Source organism: Helianthus annuus, chromosome 4, assembly GCF_002127325.2.
Source record: "Helianthus annuus cultivar XRQ/B chromosome 4, HanXRQr2.0-SUNRISE, whole genome shotgun sequence".
NCBI lineage: Eukaryota > Viridiplantae > Streptophyta > Magnoliopsida > Asterales > Asteraceae > Helianthus > Helianthus annuus.
This window is the reverse complement of record NC_035436.2, coordinates 109,285,569-109,302,978: the sequence shown is the minus strand read 5'-3', so window position 1 is coordinate 109,302,978 and position 17,410 is coordinate 109,285,569. Positions and strand designations below refer to the sequence as shown.

Below are 17,410 nucleotides of genomic sequence, written 5' to 3'. Positions count from 1 at the left end.
ACCCTAGCATGATGATGAAGGTTACATTTGTTGCACAAGGGTGAATTTCCATTGTATGGCTTCCTAGCAGGGGGTTGAGCTGGTTGGTTGGGGACGGCTTGATCATTGTGAGTAACCATGGCGAAGTTCTGAGAAGCCTTTCGCTTCTTTGACTTCTTAGGGGATCCAGTCTGTTCATCCATGGTCTTTGATTCCTCGATTGGTTTCTTGTCAGCCTTTCGAAAAAGTTTATGCTTTCTGATCTGCGATTCAGTCAAGGTTGCAGATAGCTCAATGGCCTGACGGAGTGTGGTAGGGTTGCTACCAGTGACAATGTCTTGTACCGAGTCAGGCAGGCCGTCGATGTACCTTTCGATAGCCTTGTCGAGTGGGGAGACCATAGTTGGGCAAAGGAGACTCAACTCCTCAAACCTATCAGTATATGCCCTGTGTTCGCCACTATCTTGTTTCAAACCATCAAACTCCTTCTCCAACGCTCGTTGTTCATGACGAGGACAAAACTCTCTCATCATAAGAGCTCTCAGTTCAGCCCATGTTTGTGCTAGAGCAACATCTGCACCAAGGTCTCTCATTACCCCGTTCCACCATGTAAGAGCCCTCTTCTGAAACACACTCGAGGAAAACTCGACCTTGCGATTTTCCGGACACTGCACGTGGCGAAAGGTATTCTCGATGCTCTCGAACCATTGGAGAAGCCCAGTTGCTCCCTCAGAACCACTAAACTTGAGTGGTTTAGCCGAGTTAAAGTTCTTGAAATTGCATGTACCATTGTTGTTGTTGGCTTGGTTCCATTGAGCAAAGAGATTTGGGAATTGAGCAGCCATCTGCTGCGCAATAATTTTTGCCAGCTCGGCAGTTGCTATCTGGTGTTCGCGTCGAGGAGGCATTCTAAAAGAGGAAAACATGAAAGGAAACAAATAAAATGGTATTGGGTAAGAATAGGATGTTACAATCACCGACCATAATCACGGTTGATGGTCATTTGTTTGAATCATGAAGCAAACAAACAACACCAAGGCTGAATCAAAGCAAATAAATCCTCATAGTGTATCGCGAAGACATGCTCGCCTATAAGTGGACACTCACCCCAAGAGTTCCCAGGTAAGAGTGACTGCTCCGATTATGTGGATTTGTACGAACACTCTAACCTTAGACAGAAAACCCAGGGTACAGGCATTCACCCTTCCAGTTCGCACGTGTTCACCCTATTTAGGACCCAAAACTTTGACGGGAGTTTTGAAAATTCAAAGGGGTTCAAAACCTTATAACAGAGGGTTCAAAACCTAGTAATCAATCATCCTAGAACAGATGATTGGTTTTCAAAGCGGTTTTGAAATTTATGTTCTTGTTGTGGTCATCGCCTAAGGATAGGTGACGGTATTGTTTTATGACTAAACGCAAGTGAACTCGCGTTAGGGTCCTAGGAAGGTTATAGACTAGGTCAAAGCATTACTAATAACCTAATTCCCTATAACCATTGGCTCTGATACCATCTTTTCTGTCACACCCCGACCACGTGGAACATACAAAACGTGGCGGAAACTTCGGGGAGTGTTGTAACAGAATCAATTGTTTCAAATCCATGGTAAATGAAGTTTCGTTTTATTAATCAAACATGAAAGTTTACATTGCTTTAAACAAGAACCAAAGAACACATAACATAAATGAACTAGTTCTTGTCTCGTTTTAAGTCACTAAGGCACAGGTCCGCCTAAGTATGTCTTGATAAGTCCTATGCATCATCTCCTGAAAACACATGTGAAAATTGGTACGTCAGCATAAAAATGTCTGTGAGATACATTGGTTTTGTGAAAACGGAATTCATGACTTATGTTTGAGAAAATGTTTAGTCATGAACCTCGTATTTTGCTTTGTCTTGTAAATCATTTGAAAAACGGTAAGATCAAATGTATGTATAAATAAGAGAACACTGTATGGTTAAACGGATAACCGTGTAAAAATGAGTTTGTATAAGATAAGTCGTTTGTAAAACAATGTCTCGTGAAAAGTGTGTTGTTTGTATAAAATGTCATATGTCTTAAATTGAAATGATTCAGATAACGCTACGATATGTAATACCATACAAACACTTATATATAGGAAGTACCAGCGGCGTATCCACCATGCTTGTATCATATTACACACGCCTCGTTACTTAATCACTTACTCAAACCAAACCATCAAGATGAAATGTTTATGTATAGTCAAATGTCTATTGTCAACTGTAAATCATGTCAATGGATACAACTGGTTTACACGGTTCAATGGTTACAAGCGGTTCAGATAATCGAAGGGTTAAGACGGTTCACATAGTCAAATGGTTACAACGGTCCAAAATGTAGTATAATGTGTTCATATGCTGGATGAGCATATGCAACAGAAATGCGATGTGAAACAATGTACTACGTATGCACACAATGGGCGTACGTAGCATGAAATGTATTGTAGAGTACAACGGTTCAAAATGTAGTATAAGGTGTTCATATGCTGGATGAGCATATGCAACAGAAATGCAATGTGAAACAAGGTACTACGTATGCACACAATGGGCGTACGTAGCATGAAATGTATTGTAGAGTACAACGGTTCAAAATGTAGTATAATGTGTTCATATGCTGGATGAGCATATGCAACAGAAATGCAATGTGAAACAATTACTACGTACGCACACAATGGGCATACATAGCATGTAATGTATTGTAAAGTGATGTACTAAGTATGCTAAGTAAACATACGCAGTAGAAATGTAATGTAAATCAATGTGTCCATATGCTGAGTAAACATATGCAACAAAAGTGTTTATGAAATCAATGTGCTAGCATGCTTAGTCAACATACATAGCAAAGCATAATGGAAATCATGTACTATATATGTACTATCGAACATAGCAAGTATATGATGTGAAAGCATGAAAAACATGAAAGTAACAAGTAGGCACATGTGTTTCACCCCAAAACACTTTGGAAAACAGTAAAAGTGGGGTTCAATGTACTCACCTGAGATTGCTTTGGAGTTCTTGTATAATAACCAAAAATGCTAGATCACGGAATATCAAACGGCACCTAATAGGTAGCTATGTTAATATACCGGACCTAAAATCGGAGGAACGGATAGTATGCGGGTTCGTAAACCAAACGAGTATGGAGACTCGTGTAATATGGTTTAACAAAGCCTACATACTAAAATGAAACTTAACCTAAGTGCTTGCGATCCATCACGACCCGTTTAGGTAGCTTATGCTACCTCACGCGTCGTTCGCGTAGAACGCGTCTGGAACGCCTAACATCGTGACCACAAGGTATAACCTCGGAAGGTTATAGCTATGGTCACCTAATGTGTTTGGTTGGATCCTAAAGATCGACCAAATGGGTCGGGTTCGAAAGTATAAGCGATGGTTTAGATCGCTTACCTTACGACCCTATATAAGCACTAAACTAAAAGTGACGAGCTAAGCATGTTAGAACATGCTTAACTAAGTTTAGAAAATAGGTTTGGCATCAAAACAAACGGCTTTGATGCTCACGAGTAGTTTGGTTACAAAATATGCAAGAATGCACATTTTGGCCGAAACTACGACTCGTCAATGAGCCTAGATAACGTGGTGATCAGTAGGTATAGTCACTACGGACTATAACCATCGTGATCACGCTCACGTTATGAAGTTCCATGAACTTCACATCGACCATAAGCTGGTCAATGCAGAAAGTCAACAAAACGTTGACTTTCGGACTCGAAAAAGCGAATAAAAGAACGAAAGAATACTTACGGAGGGTCCCCGAATGCTAATCTAGATCAAAATAGCTCAGGTATGAAACAATGGTTCCAACTTAGAGCCTTAAGATCAGATTGTGTGGGTTTTGAGCAAAATGGGGGGGGGTATTTATAGGAAAAGTGAAACCGTTAGGATCGTTTCTCGAATAACGTGCCACGATCTTGTGCGTACATGTGTCAAATTGTTAGGTTCACTGAATATGGCCCTTGGCCTTTGATTGGGTGAAAAGGCATTTGGACCTTTCACCATTTGAAGAGCCAATCAGCATTAAATGTGGGTTCTGCTGTACTGGGGACCCCTTACGGACCGTATGGGCTTTGGCTTACGGTCCGTAAGCCCCTAGTTTGGTAGATTTACCATTTTGGTCCCTGCAGCACCAAAACTTGGTTTTTGGTGCGTTTTTGGCACGTTTAAGCCCCGTTAACCTAATTTCAAAGTTCTAAAATGAAGTTAAAGTATAGGGAACTTAAAATGTGTTCAAAAATATGTCGGATGTCGGTTCGTTTGGCCGTGCGGTCGCGATGTTCGGTTAATTACGACGGAATGCGCATAAGCGCGAAAGACGATCCAAATTGCGCGACGATTGGATTTTTCTCATGCCAGACCCTAAGGCATAATATAAGGATGCTTACATAAATTTTTGGATGTCCGGATGTATTCAGAACGTAAGTTATGTGCGAAAGTGCAAACTTGTGCACTTTTTGACACTTTTAGCCCCTGAATGATCCAAAAGTTTGTTTTAGCATACCAAACCCCTCAAAGCCTATTTCTAAGCTATGTAAAGGATATTTATGGTATGTTTAACTTATGGACATGTTCCGGAATGTTCATTACAGTTCAAATTGGCATACTTTCGCAGTTTGTCAAGTTTAGTCCCTGTAAGCGAATTAACTTGTTTTTGCCATACCGCAGCCTTCAAAACTTATTTCTAAGTTATGTAAAGGCCATTTAAGGTATGTTAAGCATATGTTGATGTTCCGGAGTATTTTTCGCATTAAACTGAGTACGTTTACGCACCAGTTTGCGTATAATTCTCCAGAAAGCGTTGTAGAGTTTGAAATTGAACAAGAATTGATATGTGTAAAAGATACACATATTTATACAAGATCCCAAGTATGAAATACAATATTTCATTGGCTTGGTATTTGTTTGATGGTCGTGGTGACACAGGTGTCACAATCCACAAGCTTCAAGCTTCTCAAAGCATCTTCTAACACATGAATGGAGCTTATAATTGGATGAATATGGTGGTTGTATGGTGGTGGTGGTGGCGGTTATAAGTGAGCCGAGAGGGAGAGAGTAAGTGAGAGATGGGTGAACTTGAGTGTTGAGGTGAGAATGATATGATCTTGTGATCTATGGCACCTTACTTATGAAGATTTCCTTACAAGATCAAATCCACCAAATCTAGCAATATCTAGATAAGATATCAAATGAAATCTTAGGAAGTATGGTGTGATCTTGGTGGGTCCATGGTGACCGTAATATATGAGGGGGGGAGGGGGTCCAAGTGTAAGTTTTCACCATATCTAATAATATCTAATAAAATCCAAGGAAATCTAAATAAATCTTGGAATATCAAAGCAATATCTAATAAAATCAAAGTAATATCAAGATGGGATTTAGTAGAGATTTTGAAATCTTGGAGTGGGGCCCCTACATGGGCCGTAGATATGGAGAAGGGGGGTGTGTGTAACTTGATGGTGAGTAGGTAAATACTTAGGAGGTTGTGTGTAATATCTAGTGTTATGTGTGTATGGCACATTTCATAATGTGTTGGGGTATTCAGGGACCATAACTAGTCCAAAAATAATAAAACAATGTTTCTGACAAAATTCTGGTGTCCCGGGTAATGTCTGGTTGTTCGGTTCGATACCGGTTTGTTAAAGTGCTAAGTTGTACCGTATAGTGTCTTTTATGTAACTTTTTGTGACACAATTAATTCCCAACACTTAGGAAAACATACAAGACCATTTAGTCAATTTTCCGCACAAGACTAGTATGTTAACAAGCATATGTAAGTATGACGCAGTAAAGTAGAAAGCAGTTAAGTAATTTAGCACGGTCATCAAGCACTTTAATTATCATTAATAAATCGTATGGATACATGTAATTATGAGGGTTGTCACATTTACATACTTAACAGCTTCAATAATAGAACAAAATTTCGACTCGTCGACCCTATCCCCTTGAATACTTACCCGCTTTCCCTCCGTGGTTACTACTTGAATAACTTTCTTTTCACATTGTATTTCAGCATAATTTTGGGCCAGCCAATCCATTCCCACAACTACTTTAAATTCCCCCATACACATTGGAACAAGGTCTATGCTAAATTCCTCATCTTCAATCAAGATCTTACAGTTTCTACATACATCATGCAATAGGTAACTTTTGCTATCCGCTACTTCAACTTCTAAAGGTACTAACATCTTTTCATGCTTAAAGGAAGGATGACATAAAAGTTCATTCAAAACAAATGACCTACTAGCCCCGGAATCAAATAAAACATTTACAGGTATTGAATTTACTAAGAATATAGCTGAAACTACTTCCGGGTGAGACTTTGCTTCTTCAGACGTTATCTGGAACACCCTTCCACGAGCCCTTGACGACTCCTCTTTCTTTCCTTCTTTCCTAGGCGTTTGTTGGAGCTTTAGACATTCAGATTTCATGTGCCCCGCTTGATGACAATTGTAACATGTTTTCTGATTGTCTGGACATCTGTAGTACGGATATCCCTTTTGTCCACACTTGTAGCACCCTTTCTTTCCAAGCAAACATTCGCCCAAGTGGTGTTTCCTGCACGTCTTGCAAGTCGGAATCCCACTACTTGTCTTCCCTTTCCTGTTTTGATCTTGATATTTTGCCTTTTTCGATGGGTTTGTGTTGGTAGGCTTCTCCGCCACCCTTTTCTCTCCCCGTTGAACCTGCCTTCTTAACTCGATTTCCCTATCTCTTGCCCAGTCGAGTAATTCATTCAATGTTGCACACTTGGAGGGATTTACGAACTCCCGATATTTAGCCTTTAACATAGCATGATAACGTATGATTTTCAATCTCTCAGTCCCCGCTATCTCCCCACAAAATTTTACCTTCTCGAGGAGCTTATTCGTTATTTCATCAATCGTTTCATCCTTTTGTCGAAGACGTAAGAAGTCTTCTTCAATCTTATCAAGTGCGAATTGTGGGCTATGATATTTCAGAAATGGCTCCTTGAACTCTTGCCATGATAACGTTTGTACATTGTCATCCCCCAACTCCTTCGAATGTGCGTCCCACCAATCCTTTGCTTGGAGTTGTAGGAGGCCCGTAGCAAACATCACTTGATCCTCCACTTCACATCTACTTCTTACAAACACTGCCTCGGTGCTTGAAATCCATCTTTGAAAAGCTATCGGGTCAATTTCCCCTTTGTACGGCAAGGGGTTACATGCCATGAATTCCTTGTATAGTACTTTTCTTTGTTTGTAGTTCACTAATCATCTCCTTTCGTTCTTCCACCTTGGACGTTACTAGAGTATCGACTACTCCCAATACTTGACCTTCCACCTCTTGAGCTAGTCGGGAATTACTAGCTTCAATCGCTTTCTCGACTTCTTCCACAATCATTGTTCTCATTTCATTTCGGCGTGCTTCATCGTCATCATTTACATTCACCGTATCATCCATCTACATAAAACATTCATTACATTCATTAGATTTCATTTCATACTTCCCATCATCATGTTTTAACATCGTTTTATCATGACACATTCTATTCATCATTCATACTTCATGCTTTATCGTCATTGACGATCGTATCGTATCATTTCGATCGAATTCTTTAATCATAACAAATTTCCTTCTCATCATTAACATGTACCTTTCTTTCATCCTTAGATTATCAAATTTGCCTTAAACATTTTTTATAAGGCCTTTAAAATCAATTGGAACGAGTCCCGTATTCAAAATAATCAAAACAAAAAAAAATGGGAGCAAATGGGGTACTCGCGTGGCGCGAGGTGTCACACCCCGACCACGTAAAACATCAAATCGTGGTGGAAACGTCAGGGAGTGTTGTAACAGAATTATTGTTCCATAACCTTGGTAATTAAAATAATATTTTATTCATAACCAAAGGTGGAATTACATTGTCTCAAAACAAGAACCAAAGAGTTACCTTGTCTTAAAATAAAAGAAATAAGAGTTCATAATTAAACTAAGTCTATCTTCATTTTATGTCACTAAGGCCCAAGTCCACCCTAGCATGTCGCGATCAACATCCTAAGCAACAGCTCCTGAAAACACATGTGAAAATAGGTACGTCAGCATAAAAATGCCTGTGAGTAACATAGGTGTTGTGAAAATTGGATTCATGACTTAGGTTTTAGAAAAATGTTTAATAAAATTCAGTCATGAACCTTGTAAATTGTTTTGTTTTGTAAATCATTTAAAATGTGATAAAATCGGATGATATGTATAAATAAAGAATTGTGTATGGTTAAATGAATAACTAAGTAAAAATAAGTTGTATGAAATAAACTGTTTTGTAAAACAAAGTTTTGTGAAAAATATGTTATTTGTGTAAAAATGTATAAGTCCAAATTGAATGATTTAAGTAACGCCACGACATGTAATATGATACAAACACTTATATATAGGAGGTACCAGCGGCATATCCACCATGCTTGTATCATACTACACACGTCTCAATACTTAAGTCACTTAAACAAACCACCAAAGTATAATGTTTATGTTTAAACCAACCATCAAATGTTCTTGTATAAACCAATGCCGAGTGTTTAAAAGTCCAAAATGAAGTCATGTAATTTGTCACGTAAAGCAAATGTAAAAATGTACAAAACAAAGTATTTTAAGTATATCAAAAAGTTATGTTTTGCAAAGTAAAAGCATGTTTTAAATGATACAAACATTTATGTGGTAAGTTAACGCATACATTCAAGCCTTGAGACAGAAGGATAACCCTAAGTCAAGGTTATCAAAAGAAATGTTTTCGGATTCAGTCATTCCTTACACCCAAACAAACCTAGGATGTCAGGAACGTGATTTGTCAAGTCCAATGGTACCATTACTTACTACCGAGCGGCATAGCTAATGTTAATGAATGTATATAAGTCCCGTTTGTGCAAACCAAATGTTATACCAAATGTAAACATGTTATATGAAAACAATGTACCAAGTATGCTAAGTTAACATACGAAGCAGAAAAGTCATGTAAATCAATGTGCTAGCATGCTCAGTCTACATACATAGCAGAAAATGTTGTGTAAAACAATGTGCTAATATGCCAAGTAAACATATGTAGCAAAACAATGAAATGTAATCAATGTGCTAGCATGCTAAGTTAACATACATAGCAAAACAATGTAATGAAATCATGTACTATATATGTACTAAAGAACATAGCAACATATGATGTGAAAACAGGAAAGTACGAAAGTAACAAGTAGGCACATGTGTTTCACCCCAAAACGTTTGAAAAAAAGTAAAAGAGGGGACTATGTACTCACTTGAGATTGCTCAATAGACTTTAGATATCCACCAAGCAAGCTAGAAGATCACGGATTCAAACGGCACCTAATATAGGTATCTACATTAATAAACGAACCTATCGGAGGATCGGGTAGTACGAGGGTTCGTAAACCTAATAAGTGTGGGAACTTATGTAATATGGTTTGACAAAGCCTACATACTAAAACGAAACCTATCCTAAGTGCTTTTGACCCGTTACGACCAGTTTAGGTAGCTTATGCCACTTTAACGCGTCGTTTGCGTAAAACGCGTTCGGAATGCCTAACTAGTCCTATGACAAGCAAGATATGCCTTAATAGGTTTAATATTGTTGCCAAATCAGTTTATATGTCAAAAATTATGTTACATGGGCTTAAAAAGAATTTTGGCGCAAAAAGGGTATTTTGGTAATTTTCCTAAGGCATAAGAACTACTTATCATACAACTACTTAAATGACGTGACCATAAGGTATAACCTTGGAAGGTTATTCCCTATATAACTATGGTAACCTAAAGTGTTTGGTCGGATCCTAAAGATTGACCAAATGGGTCGGGTTCGAAAGTATAAGCGATTGTTTAGATCGCTTACCTTTACAAACCTAAACAAGCACAAATCTAAAAGCGACGAGCTAAACATGCTAGAACATGTTTCGTAAAGTTAGAAAACAGGTTTGGTATTAAAACAAACGGTTTTAATACCCTAGAGTAGTTTGGTTGCAAAATACACGAGAGAACGCATGTTTAGCGGAAACTACGACTCGTCACTGAGCCTAGATAACATGGTAATCAGTAGGTATAGTCACTAGGGACTATAACCATCGTGATTACGCTCACGTTATGAAGTTCAAATGAACTTCGTGTTGACCATAAACTGGTCAATGCAGAAAGTCAAATGCAGCTTGACTTTAACGCTAAAACGAATGAAAAACGCGAAAGAATACTTACAGAAGGTCCCCGCAAGATTTGATCCCGATTCTCTCTCAGGTAGGAAGCATATACTTCCACTTAGAGAGCTTGAATCAGATCAAATGTGAGGAGATGAGTGAAATGGGTTGGGTTTATATAGGCATGGCACAACCGTTAGGATCGTCCGTCGGGAAACATGCTTCGATCTAGGCCGTCCACGTGTGCCCCTAGTTTTGGAAAACCATTAGAGCCCATAGATTCAGTCCATTGTTTTCCAAAAACCATTTGCAAGTGGTTTATTAAGGTATAACAACTGTAAACAGCTATTTGCAACAATTCTGCATATCTGGGAGGCTCTCGCGCCCCATGTAAACATGTGCAAGGCCTTACACGGGCCGCCTGGGAAACACAGTTCAGCAACAAGTTTGTAGTTTGACAGTTTCAGTCCCTGAATGTGTTTAAAGCCATTTCCGATATGTTTAAGGCCCGTCAAGCCAACTTTAAAGCCCTTAAATGATGCCTAAACATTGTGGACATGAAACATGCTCAGAAATTTGCCGGATGTCGTTCGTTTGGTCGTACGATCGCGATATTCGCTTAATTACGATGGAATGCGCATAAGCGCAAAAAACGATCCAAATTGCGCGACGAATGGATTTTTCTCATGCCAAACACTAAAATAAAATATTTTAATGCTTACATAAATTTTTGGATGTCTGGATGTATTCAGAACGTAAGTTATGTGCGAGAATGCAAATTATGCACATTTTGACGCTTTTAGTCCCTGAATGAGCATAAAGTTTATTTTAGCACACCAACCCCTCAAAGCCTATTTCTAAGCTATGTAAAGGATATTTCAGGTGTGTTTAACTTATGGCCATGTTCCGGAATGTTTGTTACAGTTCAAATCGGCGTACGTTCGCAGTTTGTCAATTTTAGTCCCTGTAAGCGAATAAACTTGATTTTGCCATACCAAAGCCTTCAAAACTTATTTCTAAGTTATGTAAAGGTTATTTAAGGTTTGTTAAGCATAAGTTGATGTTCTGGAGTATTTGTCGCGTTTAACTGATTACGTTCACGCACCAGTTCGCGTATAATTCTCTAGAAAGCGATATAGAGTTTGAAGTTGAATAAAAACCAAAACATGAAAAAAATATCAAACATAAACAAACAAACATTGGGATCAAATAACTTTATTTCATTGATAACTGAATTGTTTACAATGATTACAAGCACAAATGTCACACAAGGGCCTACCCGCCCTTCCGTCGCGCGACGCCAGCAACGTCGCGCTGCGCGACGAGCATGGATCGTGGGCGTGGCGCGACGCGAGGAACAGATTTTGACAGAATGTTCGTTGTTTTGCTGTTGTTGATGCCCGGCTCCATAAATTGTCAAACTTAACTCTTAAAAACATCATATCTCAAGTTCTACTAGTCCGTTTTACCCGATTCTTTTTCCTAAGCGTCCGTAATTTAATTGCGGACCCGTTTAGCATATTCGTTAGCCGTAAGACTCGGTTTAAGGGCAAATAACCTATAAATCCCATTCTATTTCTAACTACAACACAATAAATTTTATAATTTACTGACTTGCGTAGCGCTTCAGAACGAACACACCTTCATACGAGCCTTCAGTTTGAGTTCAAGCATTTGACTCAAATACTTGAATCCCTCAAACTTCGGCTCTGATACCAACTTGTGGCATCCTTTCTTTATTTAACGATCAAACATACAAAATTTTTTTAACAAAAATTGGGCCTGACCCATTCGTAACATTGGCGTTTCCCTGTTTTTACAATATAATTCAAAATCAACCCAAAGGATTCAAACGTTCTTAAAACACTTACTACTATTCTAGTCATACGATTAACATTTACAATAACAAAATGATTTTGACCCACTAGTAAAAGACAACATGGTCCGGAAGCGCAAAAAGGGCAATTTAGTGTGTTCGTCCGAGCTCGCCAACTTCAAACATGAGATTTACCTATCATGCACAACATCAAACATTAGTAAATTCACAAATCTCAAACAAATTCCATAACATACTTTACATACTTTTAATCGACCCATTAACAATATACCAATCATTAACAAATATTGTTTACAACATTGTTTTCATTAAACATTCTTTCCATTAACTTTCTTTTATTCCAACATCTCGGTACATTCATACATTCATATCATTCGACCCATCCGTAATGAGCCCATATTCGAACCTCAACTGAAATCGCCATGCATGTCCTATTTTACCCATTTACGACGGGTAACCCTTATCATACATGCTTAACACAAACATTGTAGGAACCGTTCGCGTAATTTAAATAAAATAAACAAATTTAGTTTACTGATTACAATACAAAAATGAAGAAAGCAAAATTACAATACGATTACAACTGAAATGAAACAAAATACAAGAATGGGGTAGAAGAAGAATGACTGAGGCACATGTCCACATGCTTCCCTTAAAACCAATTCCGAGTCTCCCAAGAGTACTCGTTTTGTTTCCCAGGGTACAACAGCCGAAGCAGCGGTACTGCCGGAGCTCGCCTACAACCCGAAGGTTACCTTGAAGAGCAGCAAGAAAAGATCAGAAAACTCTAGAGAGAAAGTTGAATAGCTGTTGTGTAGCTGGTATTCGTTGGTGTCCTCTGTAGCACAGTATGGAGCTGTATTTATACAGCTCCCGATATGAAACAGCCAAAACTGAATTAAATGAGAGGTTTAAATTGCATTAAACGTCTTCAATGCAATTTAATATGTCATTTAATTCTCAGTCATAACCGTTTGACTTGGCAGTTTCGTTGCTGAAGTGTAACTGCATTTCTATTGAATGCTGGAAGCTTCTGCGCGCGCGCGCAATAGACACTGGTGCGCGCGTGTCCACACGCTCATGCGCGGTGCATCCAACTGGCTCACTGCCATGCGCACATGCGCCACACTGACTTAGGACCATGCGCGCGTGCGCCACGTCACCTGTGAGCCTCTACGAGCACGCCACACAGTCGCACCGTTTTGGCTCACTCTGGTGCGCCACGAATGCACAACAGGACCCATGCACCATGCACAACCGCGCGTCGTGCCACTTGTACTCGCGCGCGGACTGCCTGTCACGCGGTTCGAACCCGCACGCTACTTGGTCCTTGCAGCCCCTGTGATCAACCACGCGCACGTGGTCAAAAATACTAAGGCGGCTCTCAAGCGGCTCGCGGCGATGCAAGCGTGCGAAGTGCAAAGTGCGCCATCAAAGCGCCACATTGCGCCTCATCGCCCACGCCACGCGCGCGCGAGCTCGAGCGAGTGCGAGTTAGGGTGCTCCGCACCCTTCGCGAGGACACTAGTGTGTGCTTCCATGAAACAATAGGGATGGAGAGTTACACCTTAAATACCTATTTAAGTTCCATCTCTCCTCAGATGTGGGACAAGGTGCTACTTTCCCTTTTGTTTCAGCATTCAATGTTTCAAACACCCAACTTTGAGTATCGATATCTCATTCATCTTAGCTCCGTTTTGGACGTGGTTTAGTTCGTTGCGAAGCTCTTGCAACATAGAACATAAACCCACAAATAAATACATAAAACCCGCTCATTTTATTATATTTATTTCTAGTCCAAAATTGGAAAAAATCATTTTCCTATATTTGTGAAAAATATTATTTTCACCTAGTTTTCCAACAATCCCCCACATGAAAAATGATATTTTCATCAAATTTCCAACAATCCCCCACATGTATGGAAATGGATCTTTTCCTTACACTTTTCAACGATAAACTTCGACAGTTGAGTATTGCAAGATAGGGAGGTTGTCACCTTTGAACCATCTTTTGTGAAGCGTACTTAGCTTACTAGCGGTGTGTACATGCGATGTCCTTGAACATACCCCCATTTGTGTAAACGACAATACACTTCACACAATACTCTCCCTGGTTTCGCCAACTCCTCATTGTCGTGTCCTATTATGGTCCCGGAACACTAGCCTGGTTCTGCGAGAGCTCTAGGATTTGCGCACCCCACAAATCCATTTGAAGCGACCCCACTTCTCTCTAACATAGGTGATTCCTCTGAATCATTAAAAGCATCATGGTTATTTGATTTCCCGAAATCGTTAACCTTAATATGCTTAGCCTCACTTCAGTGTCACTGATTGGAATGGAGTAGGAAGTATATATAACTCCCTCTTATTTAGTTTAGGGTACTCCCCCACAGTGACTCCGTTTTGGTAATATGATTAAGTTATCCTATTTAACTTAGATCTTGGGATCTCCGGTCAACTAAGTTAGGTTTCCCTCATATTCCCATTTACCTAGGGCTTTAGTCCCATTCCTCTTGACGACGTTTCTACTAACTCTCTGCTTAAGCCTTTTGTAAACGGGTCTGCAATGTTATCCTTTGATCTCACATAATCAATTGTGATAACACCCGTTGAGAGTAGTTGTCGTACCGTGTTATGTCCACGTCGCATATGCCTTGATCTGCCATTGTACATCAAGCTTTGAGCTCTACCAATCGTTGATTGGCTATCACAATGTACACATATGGCTGGCAAAGGCTTTGGCCATCTTGGAATATATTCCACGAATTGACGTAGCCATTCCTCCTCCTCGCCTGACTTATCCAAGGCGATAAATTCAGATTCCATTGTGGATCTTGCTATGATCGTTTGCTTAGAAGACTTCCAAGCAATAGCAGCTCCTCTAAGTGTAAACACGTAACCACTTGTTGATTTGGAATCTTGTGTATCCTGTCACACCCCGACCACGTAGAACATACAAAACGTGGCGGAAACGTCGGGGAGTGTTGTAACAGAATCAATTGTTTCAAATCCATGGCAATTGAAGTTTCGTTTTATTAATCAATCATGAATGTTTACATTGTTTTAAACAGAACCAAGGAGTACAATTATAATTTAACTAGTTCTTGTCTTGTTTTAAGTCACTAAGGCACAGGTTCACCTAAGTATGTCTTGATAAGTCCTATGCATCATCTCCTGAAAACACATGTGAAAGTAGGTACGTCAGCATAAAAATGCCTGTGAGATACATTGGTTTTGTGAAAACGGGATTCATGACTTATGTTTGAGAAAATGTTTAGTCATGAACCTTGTAATTTGCTTTGTCTTGTAAATCATTTGAAAAACGATAAGATCAGATGATATGTATAAATAAGCGAACACTGTATGGTTAAACGGATAAACATGTAAAATGAGTTTGTAAAACAATGTCTCATGAAAAGTGTGTTATTTGTATAAAATGTCATATGTCTCAAATTGAAATGATTCAAATAACGCTACGATATGTAATACCATACAAACCCTTATATATAGGAAGTACCAGCGACGTATCCACCATGCTTGTATCATATTACACACGCCTCGTTACTTAATCACTTACTCAAAGCAAGCCATCAAGATGAAATGTTTAACAACGGAAGAAATGTTTATGCATAGTCAAATGTCTATTGTCAAATGTAAATCATGTCAACGGATACAACTGTTTCACACGGTTCAATGGTTACAAACGGTTCATATAATCAAACGAGTTTAGAGGGTTCACATAGTCAAATGGTCACAACGGTTCAAAATGTAGCATAATGTGTTCATATGCTGGATGAGCATATGCAACAGAAATGCAATGTAAAACAATGTACTAAGTACGCACACAATGGGCATACATAGCATGTAATGTAAAACAATGTACTAAGTACGCACACAATGGGCATACATAGCATGTAATGTAAGACGATGTACTAAGTACGCACACAATGGGCATACATAGCATGAAATGTAAAGCGATGTACTAAGTACGCACACAATGGGCATACATAGCATGTAATGTAAAACGATGTACTAAGTACGCACACAATAGGCATACATAGCATGAAATGTAAAGCGATGTACTAAGTACGCACACAATGGGCATACATAGCATAAACACAATGAAATCATGTACTATATATGTACTATCGAACATAGCAAGTATATGATTTGAAAACAGGAAAGCATGAAAGTAACAGATAGGCACATGTGTTTCACCCCAAAACAGTTTGGAAAACAGTAAAAGAGGGGTTCAATGTACTCACCTGAGATTGCTTTGAAGTTCTTGTATAATAACCAGATAATGCTAGAGATCACGGAATATCAAACGGCACCTAATAGGTAGCTACATTAATATACCGGACCAAAATCGGAAGGATCGGATAGTATGCGGGTTCGTAAACCAAACGAGTATGGAGACTCGTGTAATATGGTCTAACAAAGCCTACATACTAAAATGAAACCTAACCTAAGTGCTTGCGACCCATTACGACCCGTTTAGGAAGCTTATGCTACCTTACGCGCCGTTCGTGTAGAACGCGTTCGGAACGCTTAACATCGCGACCACAAGGTATAACCTCGGAAGGTTATAGCTATGGTCACCTAATGTGTTTGGTCGGATCCTAATGATCGACCAAATGGGTCGGGTTCGAAAGTATAAGCGATGGTTTAGATCGCTTACCTTACGACCCTATATAAGCACTAAACTAAAAGTGACGAGCTAAGCATGTTAGAACATGCTTAACTAAGTTTAGAAAACAGGTTTGGCATCAAAACAAACGGCTTTGATGCTCACGAGTAGTTTGGTTACAAAATATGCAAGAATGCACATTTTGGCCGAAACTACGACTCGTCACTGAGCCTAGATAACGTGGTGATCAGTAGGTATAGTCACTTCGGACTATAACCATCGTGATCACGCTCACGTTATGAAGTTCCATGAACTTCGTGTTGACCATAGGCTGGTCAATGCAGAAAGTCAACAAAACGTTGACTTTCGGACTCGAAAAGGTAATAAAAGAGCGAAAGAATACTTACGGAGGGTCCCCGAATGCTAATCTAGATCAAAATGGCTCAGGTATGAAACAAAGGTTCCAACTTAGAGCTCTTGATCAGATTGTGTGGGTTTTTGGCAACAAGGGGGGGGTATTTATAGGAAAAGCATAACCGTTAGGATCATTTATCGAATATCGTGCCACGATCTTGTGCGTACACTTGTCAAAATATTGTGGTAAGTCAGAACTTGGCCCTTGGCTCTTGATTGGGTGAAAGGGCATTGCCCCTTGATCGAACGAAAGGCCAACTGCATTGAATGCAAGCATTGAATCTGGTCTGATAGTCCCACGCACCCTGCGTAACGATTTGGGCAATCCTTACGCGCCCCGCCTGAGGGTCACAGTTCAGA

The 17,410-nt window shown here is 39.5% G+C and overlaps 1 protein-coding gene across 1 annotated transcript in view; it reads right to left on the bottom strand.

Moving 5' to 3' along the window:
- LOC110933291 overlaps positions 1-17,410 on the bottom strand; it is a 47,213-nt gene that overhangs the window by 21,976 nt on the left and 7,827 nt on the right. The window contains exons 3-4 of the mRNA XM_022176521.1: positions 7,313-7,444; positions 5,974-7,218 (exon numbers count right to left, since the gene is read on the bottom strand). Of these exons, the coding sequence (XP_022032213.1) occupies positions 5,974-7,218; positions 7,313-7,444 (1,377 nt within the window). The remainder of the gene's footprint in view (positions 1-5,973; positions 7,219-7,312; positions 7,445-17,410) is intronic.